Source organism: Rattus norvegicus, chromosome Y (assembly GCF_021556685.1).
Source record: "Rattus norvegicus strain SHRSP/BbbUtx chromosome Y, alternate assembly SHRSP_T2T, whole genome shotgun sequence".
NCBI lineage: Eukaryota > Metazoa > Chordata > Mammalia > Rodentia > Muridae > Rattus > Rattus norvegicus.
Genome location: NC_141555.1, coordinates 55,784,019 through 55,797,033, shown reverse-complemented (window position 1 = coordinate 55,797,033; position 13,015 = coordinate 55,784,019). Strand labels below are relative to the sequence as shown.

Genomic DNA, 13,015 nt, shown 5'->3' with positions numbered 1-13,015 from the left:
CTGACAATGGTTTTCTCTTGGTGTCACCACCAGGGAACTGGTTTTTCTCCTCTGCTTTTCATTTAGGGGGATTGTCATGGTGTGACGTGATTTCCATTTTGACACCACTTGTCTAGATGTCAGTAGTCCTGACACTGTGGGTCCAGTGGCTGTGTATCCTTCATAAACTTTTGGTGGTGTATTGTTTTTTTTTTTTGGGTTTGCCTGATTGAATAAAAGGGATTATAACTCCAGTTCATACCAACAGACATATTTTAGACGGGTCAGGAAGAGTGGTTTCCAACCTTCCTAACACAACCTTTTAATACAGCTCCACCAACTGTAACATTATTTCATTGCTACTTCATAACTTTAATTTTGCTATAGTTATGAGTTGTAATGTAAATATCTGGAATACAGCATATATGATATGTGACTCCTGTGCAAGGGCAATTTGAGCTCCCAAAGCGGTCTCAATCCAAGGATTAAGGACCACTGATCTGGACTTAGTGGGATGCCCTTACCGACGTAGATGGGTTTCCCAGTGTTGGTGGGGAGGAGTCTCCTCTCTTGAAGGGAAAGGATCTTCCAAGATCAGGCTTTTTCCTGGCTCCCTCTATAATAGTGTACACACTCTTGATGGTTACTGATGTATCAAGTGACTCCAGGCAGTTTTCTTTCACATCCTCGAAGATAGGATTCTAAAAAGGGTTCTGCTAGACAAAAGCAGTGGCTGAAGCTATCCCTAGTGATCTTTCCCTTTTCCTAATGGCTCCTTGTCCACGAAAGGCCAACAGTAGATGTCTGAGTCCATTCTAAGCTGCAACTTTCCAATCTACACTCTTCCTATGTGCTGTTTCTTTAACAAAGAGCACTCATGCTAAACCTGAAACCATCTTGTCTTCAGTCAGCACTAACAACCTAGTCCTCTCTGCCAGCTATGCTTTCCCATATGACCCAGCTGCTCACAATTCTGAGGCATGTTCATGCTTTTATGGACAAACAGAATGGCACTGATTGGCTAGTGTATAATGACACAGATTCTGTATTATTATGATTCAGAAACCTGTAAATACAAGATGAAGAGACCATCGGCAGAGGAAGGAGTTCTTGTGAAATGTTGTCACCACAGAAGGGATCCAGGGGGCTAGGAATAAAAGAGAGGGAGCCAAACTCCTTTTTCATAATTTAACCTTTTTCCACAATAGCATCATTAATGGATCTTTATTTGTAGGTTGCATCCCTCTTAACCTAATCAATTCTTCACAACTACATTCCCACTGGGGATTAATCTTCAGAAAATAAATGTTGGGTGATCACATTCAAACCAGAGATGATGGTGAATATTTGGAAATCTATAGTGGGGGTGGGTATTATTCTTCCCACGTGGTGTACCCTTAAGATCTCTAACTACCTCCTTCCCCACGGTAGCCTCACTGAATGACATGAATTCCGGGTTATTAATGAGGTACAGAAACCAAAGCTCATTGCCATATCCTGTCACAAGTATCAAGCTCGCAACAGCAAGAGCCCAGTGGGAAGGAAAATATGAATAATCTTTATGGTATCTCTAAAGCATAAACCCCCAATTTAATCAAAACATTGTTTTAGACTCAGCTCTCTTATATCGATATTCTTTAAATGTACAAGTCAGTGGGCTTGCATGTGACTCCTAGTACAGGTTTATACTGTACATTAGCCATCTTCTTTCTCACAACTCACCACCATTTCCACCTGCACACACACACACACTCACACACACACACACTCACACACACACACACACACACACATACACACACACACACCTTGCTGCTCCCCTTCCTTTTTCTAAATGCCCAATTTCACATAATATCCCTTATTAAAATCTAAATTTTGCAATCATCTGTTTGAGTCTGGCTTGTTTCACTTAATATACTGTATTTTACAGTTCCATCCATTTTTCTGAGAACAAAACCCTTTGCTCTTACACATAGATGAAAATCACATCAATGTATATCAACTTTTTTAAGCCATTCATCCAGTGATCAACAGCTAAGGTTATTCCAATGGCTTGTCTATTGCACACAGTGTGGCAATCAGAATGAATGTGCAGGGGTCCTGGTTAGTTTTTATTGTCAGTTTGACTCAACCTGGGAAAAAGGAGCCTCAGCTGAAGAATTGCCTCCATCAGAACGTCCTTTGGCACATTTGTAAGGATTCTTTTTTGATGGTTGATGTAGAAGGGTCTAGCCCACTATACATAGTGTCATCCCCTATGAAGGTGGCCCTGGGTTGTATGAGAAGGAGAGAAAGCTGAGTAGGTCATGGATAGCAATCCAGTACTCAGCATTTCTAAGTTGTCTCTGCTTCCTTTCCTGCCTCTAGAGTCCTGCCTGAGTTCCTGCCCGTACTTTGCTCAGTAACAGACTGGTACTTAGAAGCCTAGAGTGTGAAAATTTTCCTCCTCAAGTTGATGGCTATGATGAGATTATTCTTCTTGTTGCCTACTTGTTCTTCACTTTTTTGAAAGTTCTGTCTGTTTAATGTTCTTAAAATGATGATATCACATGTTTTCTCATGGGCTCTCTGTCTCTCACCGTGTCTCTCTCTGTCTCTGTCTCTGTCTCTCTCTGTATTTGTGTGTTTGAGTGTGTATATGTGTATGTTTGTGTGTGTGTTTGTGTGTGCATGTGTGTGTGTTTGTGTGTGTATGTATGTGTGTGTGTTTGTGTTTCTATGAGTGTTTCTGTGTGTATGTGCGTATGTTTGTGTATGTGTGTGTGTGTGTGTGTGTGTGTGTGTGTGTGTGTGTGTGTGTGCTTTCCAGGGTTAAAAAAAATCCCCAATGCTTTAAATCTCTGCAGGTGCCTAGAGAAGGAAGATTAAGGGGAGAGAGGGGGGGAATTCATGTCATTTGAGTTAACCCCACATTGAGGTCAGCCACATAGTCGACCAACAGTCACATAATGGCAGAGTAGTCATAAGAGCAGAGAGAGAGTAAAACTCAAAGTGTGAAAGAAAATGTGCTTAAAACTACGATAGAAGGAGAAAAAGAAGACGGTGCACTTAGAAAATTGGACAGATTTTAAAAAGCTGACATAAGTTGTTAAGCTCTAAGTACATTTAAAAAATTATAATGTTAAAGTGGAAGGGAATTATTGGGAAGAGGGAAGGGATGGTCAGAGTGTAGTGGGGACAGGGGAGGGTTCTAAAAAGAATCCTTTTGAAGATCTGAAGAACTATGTGACACAAACAATTAAAGTGGCCTGTAATTTACAGGTAAATTCCATACTTACCTGGATCCAGTATTCTGTCTACCCATATTTCAAAAACAAAATTACCTCATCTATTTCATCCTGTTTTACTGCATTTGATCTAATAAATTCCTTGTAATCAGAAGTGCTGATAAATTTTAAAGACATTTAAAATATGACTGGTCGATATTGGGTTTGTGATAAGTTTATTCCGACTTTGGAAGCAGGTCCAGGAGCTAATTTTTCCTCGCTCTTTGCAAAGAATCCATAATTCATGATTGCCATTGTCTTCAATACAAGGTATTTAATCTTGTCAAATTCCAGCTTTGTTTCAATAAAAATGGCCCTCCTCTAATTGTGGGTTTTGATAGAGCTAATTTTGTTGTTCTATCCTGTGTGCTGCCTCGGAAAGAGAGCCTAGCAATATTTCTGATACGGAGAATAACTTAAAGTTAACCAAAGAAAACATAGGAGCTGGGAAAATAACCACCAAGGATGTTGGTGACTCAGAAACCAAAGAGTTTTTCAGAAAAATAAAAAGCATGAAAAGAGCTACTTGGGCAGACTGTGACTCGAGTCATCAGAATATTTGGGTGGGGACTTTATTTTGGTTCACCAGGAGGCTACATGAGAAGCTAAAACCTAGATGCTGGAAGTTTCTAAGCGTAACTAGGGAAGGAACTGGCCTGAGAGGGGTTCTATGACGTAAGCAGAGCCTGGATGATGTCACAGAGCACAAGGGCGGAGGTTGCGCATCTCTTCCACTTGGAGGCGCTAGACTACTTTGAAGGTGGGTTCACTATCTTTGGAGCGGGGTGTGAAAGCTAGTTCAGCTCCTGAACCCCACAACTGTTCAACAACCTATTGGTGCCTGACCGGTTTCAGAAGACAGAATCTGGACGACTAGGACATTTTCTTTTGGTAAATACGTTTATGAAGATAACTGGGACCCTTGTAGCACAGAAAGCTAAAAGTTTTCCCTCGTACAGCAAGTAACCTTACGTTCTAATGTCTTCCACGTTTGAGAGCTAGGCAGATGGTCTAGGCTAGTCAGTCTCCGGAGTTTATTATTCTTTGCTAACAATATCTAATTCAAAATTCTACTAAAATGCCAAAGCTCCTCTCTGTGCCTGTGTATTTTTGGAGAAAATATTTCTCTTTTTTTTTTTTTTTTTTTTTTTTTTTTTTTTTTTTTTTTTTTTAATGGAGCTGAGGAACCCAGGGCCCTGTGCTTGCTACGCAACTGCTCTACCACTGAGTTAAATCCCAACCCCAGTAGATATTATTTCTAAAAGGCTATTGTTGCCTACACAAAAGACTCTTGTTGCGGTCGAAAATGCAACAGCTTCGGGGAATAAACCTGGGGCTGGGTCAGGATGCACAGTAGAGAAGGCCAGTGGACTGCTGTGCTTTGTCTCTGGGCAGATACTTGTGGATGTTGCCAAATAGCTCATAGTTAGAGGGTAGAGAAGGGGTGTGGCCACCCTTCTGGCTCCTTTGCTATCCTTTCTCTGTTCTGCTTGCTTAAAGTGGGGACAAGGATACTTAATCCCACACTGACCTAGCCATTCAAGGAGATGTTCCTCAGCATAGGCAAAGTGCCTCGGGCTGAAGAAATATGTCTAAATATGTTATTCTGAGCTGTAGAGAACCATTTTTTCATTTTCCTTTGAACTTTAGATTTTGATTTATGAGATTGGGTTTTTCTGTGGGTAGTTTTGTCTATCCTGGAACTAATTCTGTAAACCAGCCTGGCCTTGATCTCACAGAGGTCTGCTTCCCTCTGCTTCTGGAGTGCTGAAATTAAAGGTGTGCTCCACCATTGCCCAGCACTTCTTTGAACTTCTGATTATGACAGCATTAGATTCAGATGCTCAAACCTGTTTACCATCGCCTTCCTCACCTGCTCCAAAGTTCTCATAGAGAAGAGCCTTGGTCCAGCACCCTCCCCAACCCCACCCCCATTGTTATTGCAGGTACTCATATGACAGAGGTACCAGCTTTGTCTCTGGTTTAAGCAGGTGAGCTCTTCAAACCCAGGCCATGGGAAAGTATGAAGCCTGAACGCAGAACAATAGCCACAAGACAGTGGACCAGGAGTACCGTGGCCTACCACACTAGGTCTACAGCCAAGAAGAAGAGGGTGTCTGTGAGGAGGATGAGCACACCATCCTTCCAGAAGCGGAAGAGGAAGAGGCCTTCTCCCCAGTCCCTGGGGAACATTGTGGGGTGCAGAATTTCACACGGATGGAAGGAAGGTGATGAGCCCGTCACCCAATGGAAGGCCATAGTTCTAGATCAACTGCCAACAAATCCCTCTCTCTATCTGGTCAAGTATGATGGAGTTGATTGTGTCTATGGACTGGCACTTCACAGTGATGAGAGGATTTTAAAGCTTAAGGTCTTGACTCACAAAGTTGTGTTTCCTCAAGTGAAAGACGCCCAACTCGCAAGTGCCATGGTTGGCCGTGCTGTGGAGCATAAATTTGAGGGCAAACATGGCTCTAAGGACAACTGGAGGGGGGTGGTCCTAGCCCAGGTGCCAATCATGAAGGACTGGTTTTACATCACCTATGAGAAAGATCCAGTCCTATATATCTATCAACTCCTGGATGATTACACAGAAGGTAATCTCCGTATCATTCCAGAGATTTCGCCAGCAGAGGTGAAGTCAGAAGTTGGCAGCGACATCTTAACAGGTCAATGTGTGCAGTTCACCAGAAGTGACGGGTCCAAAAAGATCGGCAAAGTCATTTACCAAGTTCTAGCCAAGCCTTCCGTGTACTTCATCAAGTTTGATGGCGACGTCCACATCTATGTCTATAATCTGATGGAAAAGATCCATTAAGGTGAAATTCACAAAGTGAGGGGACATATATGGGGAATTTATAGGATTGGGGTGAAAATGTTTGTTTTTCTGTGTTTCAGATACCCAATGGCCTTTGACATCCCCAGTATCTTTTCCAGTGGAATTTGTTTTTGCTCTAAAAATTAAAATGTGTGATGTGATGTGTTGTGTATGCACACTTTTGTGGAGGAGACTGGCTGTGGTGGATGGAACATTGAGAGGAAGCCGGAAAGTTCAAGGCTGTGAACAGTAAGTCTAACGTCACATACACTGAAACAAACAGTACTGAGCTAGTCTGGTCTTTAGGGAGAGGAAAAAACTGGAGATAAGGCTTAGAGGAGCAGGGATGGCACAGGGGAAAAAAAAGATGGATGTTTAGGAAGCAGTGGAGAGGGGCCAGAAATAGATAGACTCTCTGAGGGGAAGTTTGAGGGAGAAACAGATAGTTGGCGAAAGAGTGGCAGGTAACAGAGAGGTGGTCTTGGAACCCAAGGGGAAACCCAATAAACTGATCCAAGCAGACTCAGAATCAGAGAAGATCAGGGATTGTTTGACTAACAAAACCTAATGAAACCTGTTTCACATATGTAGATGTATTATTTTTATTTATCTAGGTAGGGCAAGGAATGAATACAGGAGACCACAGTGACAAGAATAGTCAGGTCCCCTGGAGCTGAAATTAAAGGTGGTTGGGAGCCATCGGACATGAGCTCAAAGAACAAATCCCAGTCCTCTTTCAAAGCAGATGAGCTCTTAATCCATTGGTTATCTCTGAAGGCCCCTAAAGTCATCTTTTTAAATAAATCCAACCTTCACATGCAGAGAAGAGACCAGGATGAGGGTAAGAAAGAATAAATTGATGGTGATGTGGAAGAAAGACTAAAGAACACATGTGGGAGTTGAGGATACTGAGGGACGAAGGAATTCCAAGATGGAGTTCTCAAAAAGTGAAGCAGGAGACCCAGGAAGAACAGAAAGGGTCTCGAATGACTTGAACTTGGGCCACATCCATATTGGTCTCTTTGCTTCCTTAAAGAACAGCCAAGCTATCACTACAGAGGGTGGATGTGAGGTGGTGGCTTCCCCAGAGGACATTTTGACGAGGATAACTCAAGAATAGTGAATGCCAAATTAAGTTTATATCTATCGATTCCTGAAAGTGCCATAAAGCCCATTATTTTGTATGATCAGTAAAAAGAAATTTAAAAAAGAACATGAGGATGCCATGAGCTTATGTCAGGTATTACGTGGATCCTTTGTTTAGCTTCCCTGAGCACTGTTAGACTCTGTTGGATCCTGTAATATTTTTGAGGTCTCTTCTGAATGCCCCTAGATGACCACAAAGGGCTCCTGCACTGGCTTATCTTGCCTGACTCTCCTTCGACTGGATGGCTTCCTACAGACCTCTGGGCCCTTTTACCTTATCTAGCCCCAGGAAGTTCCCATCTTTTACTCACATGAAAGCTTATCCTCAGAAAACTCTTGATGGTGCATCCAATGCAGAGGTGCTGATCTCTCCTATGCCATTTGCCGTGACATTAAAATGCTTTGCGGTTCCTGACCACGTAGCTCTCTCCTCCTGAGAAGCTCCTGTGCACTACATGGGGACTCTCTGAGCCACATCTACACTCCAAGTGTTTCTTTGTAGGCAACCTTACCTTCTACTCATTCATTGCTGTTTCTTCTCTCAAGAATAAGTTTCTCATTGTAGGACTTGAAAATATTTTCTATCTTTGATTAATTCTGCTGTTTGGAATTTTTATACTGGCTGGTTGTCTACCAGTTTCATTTCTGCGAAAAGACACCATGACCAATGCAACTTATAAGGGATAAAATTTTCTGGGGGGGGGTTCTATTTTTTTCAGAGTTGGGGATCATACCCAGGGCCTTGGGCTTCCTTGGCAAGCGCTCTACAACTGAGGTAAATCCCAAACCCCAAGGGACAACATTTAATTAGGGCAGGCTTTCAGGTTCAGAAGTTCAGCCTATTTTCATCAAGGCAGGAATCATGGAAGCGTCTAGGCAGACATGTTGTTGGAGAAGCATATCACCCCCACAGTGATATGCTTCCTCCAACAACACCACACCTACTCCCACAAGGCCACACCTCCTACTTGTGCCACACTTACCATGGGAAAATCACATTCTAAACACCACCCTGATTTTATGCCAACTTGAAACAAGCTAGAGTCATCAGAGAAGAGGGCGCCTCATTTGAGAACATGCCTGTATAAGATCCAAATGTAGGGCATTTTCTTAGTGATTTGTGGGGGAGGGCCCAGCCCACTGTGAGCGGCCCCATTCCTAGGCTGGTGGTCCGGGTTCTATAAGAAAGCAAGCTAAGCAAGACATGAGGAGCAAGACAGTAAGCAGTGCCACTCCATAGCCTCTGCCTCAGTTCCTGCCTCCAGAATCCTGCCTGTTTGAGTTCCTGTCCCAACTTCCTTTGGTGATGAGCAGCAATGTAGAAGTGTAAGCTGAATAAAACTTCTCTCCCTAAATTGCTCTTTTGGTCACGATGTTTCCTTACACCAATAGGAACCCTAAGTAAGACAATGTCTTATAGAAACAGTGTATCTAGTAGAGCCACAGACTCTTACCTCATAACCACAAATAAAAGGTATAGACACTTTGTTTTAATTTAAAGGTAAGGGTTGCTCATGTACTGATCTGTGAAGTTCTAGTTTGCTTCCTTCTCTCGGTGATGAATGTCATGATCAAAACTACCTTGCGTAGGAAAGGGTTATTTGCCTTACAGGTTAGAGACCATCACTGAGGGAAACCAGAACAGGAGCTTGAAGCGGTAACAAGGACACTGTTTGTTGGCTTGCCCCCTGTCTCAGTCATTGTTCTGTTGCTGTGAAGAGACACCATGGTCAGGGCAACTGCTATAAATGAAATTATGTAATTGGAGGATAAATTACAATTTCAGAAGTCTGGTCCATCATAATGGCAGGGAGCAGAACACTGGAGAAATAAAGAACTACTGCTTTGTAAGCAGAGAGAGAGAGCGAGAGAGAGAGAGAGAGAGAGAGAGAGAGAGAGAGAGAGAGAGAGAGAGAGAGAGAGAGAAATTCTGGGAAAGCACTGGGCTCTTGAAAAATCAAACACCACCCTTGTCAACACACCCACTTCCTCCAATGAGGCCACACGTCTTAATGCTTCTAATCCTTGAAAATTTTGTCACTCCCTGTTAACTAAATATTCAAATATATCACTGTGGGAGCCTTTCTTATTCAAACCGCCACACTCCCCATGTCTTGCTCCATTACTATTTCTTACAGCCTAAAAGGCTATTCCTTTTATACATGACTACTGATGAACTTTCCCACAATGGTGGGCCCTTCCACAATAATCATTAATCAAGAAAATGTTCCATAGACTTACCCAAAGACTAACTATTGGAGGCAGTTCTTGAATTGTTCTCTCGTCTAAGTTGACTCCAGATTGTCAAATTGGGGGAAAAAAAGAGAGAGAGAGAGAGAGACCCAGCACCGTAATGTTTCTCTTACTCCATGTTACATACTCACCAGAGACACTCTCTTCTCTCAGTGTATAGACCCACTTCCCTGTATGGTAGAACTGAAGAGTAACTACTGTCACCAACATGAATACTTGAGTATATATGACAAGAAATGAATACATTCTACAGCTCAAAACGCCAAGCAAAAGCATTTTAGTGTGTGCTACACTTACTGGGAGACTGTCAGTCACTAGCCATTTAATGGCTCACAGTAGACCACAGAACCAAAAAGTAACAACCTACATATCATCTCCTCTCAGCAGGAGACAAAACCCTTTCTCAAAACCCATGAATATATCTGTACGCTTAGATTTTTTCAAAACCTACTTTATTTAGGGTTCTAAAACACTTCAAACACCCTTCTAGCCCACCAACCAGAGGTAAGAGAGAGAGAAAGTTGATAGGAAAAGGTTGAGAGTTGTTGTCCTATTTAGAAGTAATTCTTTGGGGTAACTCCAATCTTCATTGTGCAGTACTGTCCAATAGGAGATGCAAAAAATGAATCAGTAGCAGTGCTTTGATCTGGCAGAGACCACAAGTCTCTAAGAAACCAAAAGAAGCAGCAGAAGCATTCAGAATCAGCCCGAATAGCTCAGGTTCTTTTGTGCATTTATCATTGCGGAAGGAAGACTATCGAAGAACATTGAAGCCTTGCTGGTGTAGCAATGTAAAAATGTCATCTCCCTGTCTGTGGGATTTCATTTATGTTCTTCATAAACATCCTGTCCCATTCAAGCGTGTGCTCCAGCGAAATATCATATGCCTTCTCATGTGTCTGCTTCAGCAAAATATCCTCTACTAACATAGCTTCCAGAAAAACATCCTGTGACAAATGTGAGTTTCCAAAGAAACTAAATTTTTTCCACTTCATCTAGTCTTATCTCCCACTTGGCCATGACATCTCAAAACATATTATGGCAGTCTTGCAAGGCTCCTAGGCCTCAGCTCCATCACCAACTGGAGCTTCTGCAACTGAACTCCGTGAAACTCATCCCCTTTTATGAGCACAACCTTCAGTTATCCCCGCAAACATTGTGTTCTCTCCATCTTTGCTCTCAGCCAATAGCTGTCCAACTAACAGCCAACTAGGCTGTGACCAGAAAAACCCTCATCAAGAAAGCCAATGAATTTGACATGATTTTTTTTTCCCTGATGGAACGGAGTGTTCTGCTTGTATGGTTAACCTGGTGTCTGAGTCATCTGTAATAAAACCCACTACTATTAAGTTCAAAATCACAGGAACTATGACAAATAGCAAATCACACGACAAGCATCATTGTTGTCCAAGCCTTTTCTGCAGCCTTATTGAAGTATAATGTACATACTTAAAAATCCATTTATTTTAAGTGTGTATTTTAATGATTTTATAGCAAAATTTATAGCTTCCTTCCCTTTTTTAATACTCATTTCCCACTATTTCATACGATATCGAAGTCTATTAAAAACACAGAAGTGAAGTCAGGAGAACAACAAGAGGAGGAAGCAGGAGGTTCTTGATTTGCTAAGACAACAGATACATTGGCAGAATCGTCTGGATAAAACCACTTGGGATACATTGGTTCTTCTCTTAGAGTGAAGCCTCCAGAAAAAGAGTTTAAAGGATTAAGTCATGGGTCCTCCTACATCATATCCAGACATGACCTGGTATGGTCAGCATCACTTTGGCCACTTTCATGTTAATCCCATTCATCACTCTTACAAGTTGCCTAGCAACTCACATAGTTAACAAACATATTTGGTTCATGGTTTCATAGGTTTCAGTCCATGGTCACATGATCATGAAAGGGTCACGATAGAGCTCAACTGCTAATCCCACTGGCATCCAGGAAGCATCAACACAGGAAGAGACCAAGAACAAAAAACACCCTCCAAGACATGTCGCAAATGACTAAATTCCTTAATTTCCTATCTCCCAGTTTCCTGCCACCTTCATACACATCCATCAACAGATGAACTCATTGATTACAGCACACAGGGTCCAATTGCTTTTCATAGTCCCACCTTTGAACATTGTACTGGGACAATGTGTATCTTAAACCCATAGGGTAGGGCCAGAAGGTTGTGTCAGAGGTCTAAACTTCACCTCACATTAGAAACAGCTGGGTAGGTTTCTCAAAATCTCCTATTTCTTTCTGGTACTGAGCTACACCATGTCTGCATTGCAGCATTTTGTCTGCAATCAATTGTAAAGATGCCCCCCACCATGTGTTGGTTTGAATGTAAAATGGGACATCACTAATATAGACACACAAGTATATACACAGACTCAAAGTGAGAGGCAAAAAGGGAAGGAGTTGAGTCTTAGGAACCCACAAGGAAGAGGGAGTGGAAATATAAGATACAGATGTTATCGAGACCCAGAACAAAGCATTGTCTTCTATACAAGACAGGACCACTAGCGTCAGCCCTAGCTGACAGGAAAGGGAGAGTCAGTTTTCTACAAACATAAAGATGGTGATAAGTTGGGCAGGCTCCAGTGGCTTGCCCAATGCCCATGAATTTATGGGCAGCATAAATGACTTTAGTGGGTTATTACAGAGGGGAGAAAGAGAGCCTGAATTTGGGAAAAGGAATTAGGTGTATATGGAACTGGGAGGAGTTGGGAAGAGAAGTGAGAAGTAAATTCTATCATTATATAATGTACAAAGTTCTCAAGGAACTAATAAAAGTGGTTTTTAAAATACCATATCTGTACTGAACACATACAAACCCTATTTCTTTACATCTCCTAAATAACAGCCCCTCATACAAACTCATACTTGATTCTTTCAATAAATCTACCTGTAACTCATGTGTTTGTTGATATTAGGATTAAAACACAAATTGGATATCTCGACTTAAGAGTTTAACGTGTGTGAATAGCTGCCAGTGGAAAGACTTGTCCTTGGATTTCTCAAAAGGCATGAAAAAGCCACCGTGGAGTTACTGAATTTTGTTTCAAAGACTTTAGCTCCTTGTCTGCAGGGATGCAGAGCCTCAAAGGAAGGGCATGGGACCTCCTAAGAGGTAGCATCCAACAACTGAGGCCACAGAGAGAGGTAGCCTTTCTCAGAATATGGAGATAGGAGAGCTAAAAATTAATGCAACATATCGATCAAATCGCTGTAATAAAACGACGGCAGTCAGTTCACAGAGCGAAGGAGCTGTCAGCGACTCGGCCAAGAACTAAGAGAATTTGAAAAGATAATAACAACACAGAGTTCACAGAAGGCACTATAGACTCATGGGGTCTTCGATTTAATCCCATGTACTGTGGGCAGAGAAAACAATCCAAACCAGAGATCCCTCTTGCTCAGCCCAACCGAAAGCTGTGCCGTGCCGCGGATGTCCCACGTCAAGGTCTCAACCTAGATGTTGGACGCCGTTGAGAAACCGGAACTAGTTCATTTAAGTGCAGACACCGGAAATGGCTCAAGTCTGCACCTTCAT

General features: G+C 42.2%; 1 protein-coding gene across 4 annotated transcripts; it reads left to right on the top strand.

Moving 5' to 3' along the window:
• The first annotated feature begins 3,943 nt into the window (after positions 1-3,943).
• LOC147998042 (Y-linked testis-specific protein 1-like) lies at positions 3,944-6,224 on the top strand. Of its 4 annotated transcripts, none has more exons than XM_087601362.1 (3): positions 3,944-4,136; positions 5,237-6,064; positions 6,144-6,224. In XM_087601362.1, exon 2 carries the CDS (start codon positions 5,269-5,271, stop codon positions 6,061-6,063), a length of 795 nt encoding a protein of 264 aa, XP_087457488.1. In that variant the 5' UTR covers positions 3,944-4,136; positions 5,237-5,268; the 3' UTR covers position 6,064; positions 6,144-6,224. The 4 variants fall into 4 exon arrangements, with proteins under 4 accessions (XP_087457488.1, XP_087457489.1, XP_087457486.1 ...); XM_087601363.1 differs by having other exon boundaries at positions 3,959-4,005; XM_087601360.1 differs by having other exon boundaries at positions 3,963-4,136; positions 5,192-6,064.
• The last annotated feature ends 6,791 nt before the right edge of the window (positions 6,225-13,015 follow it).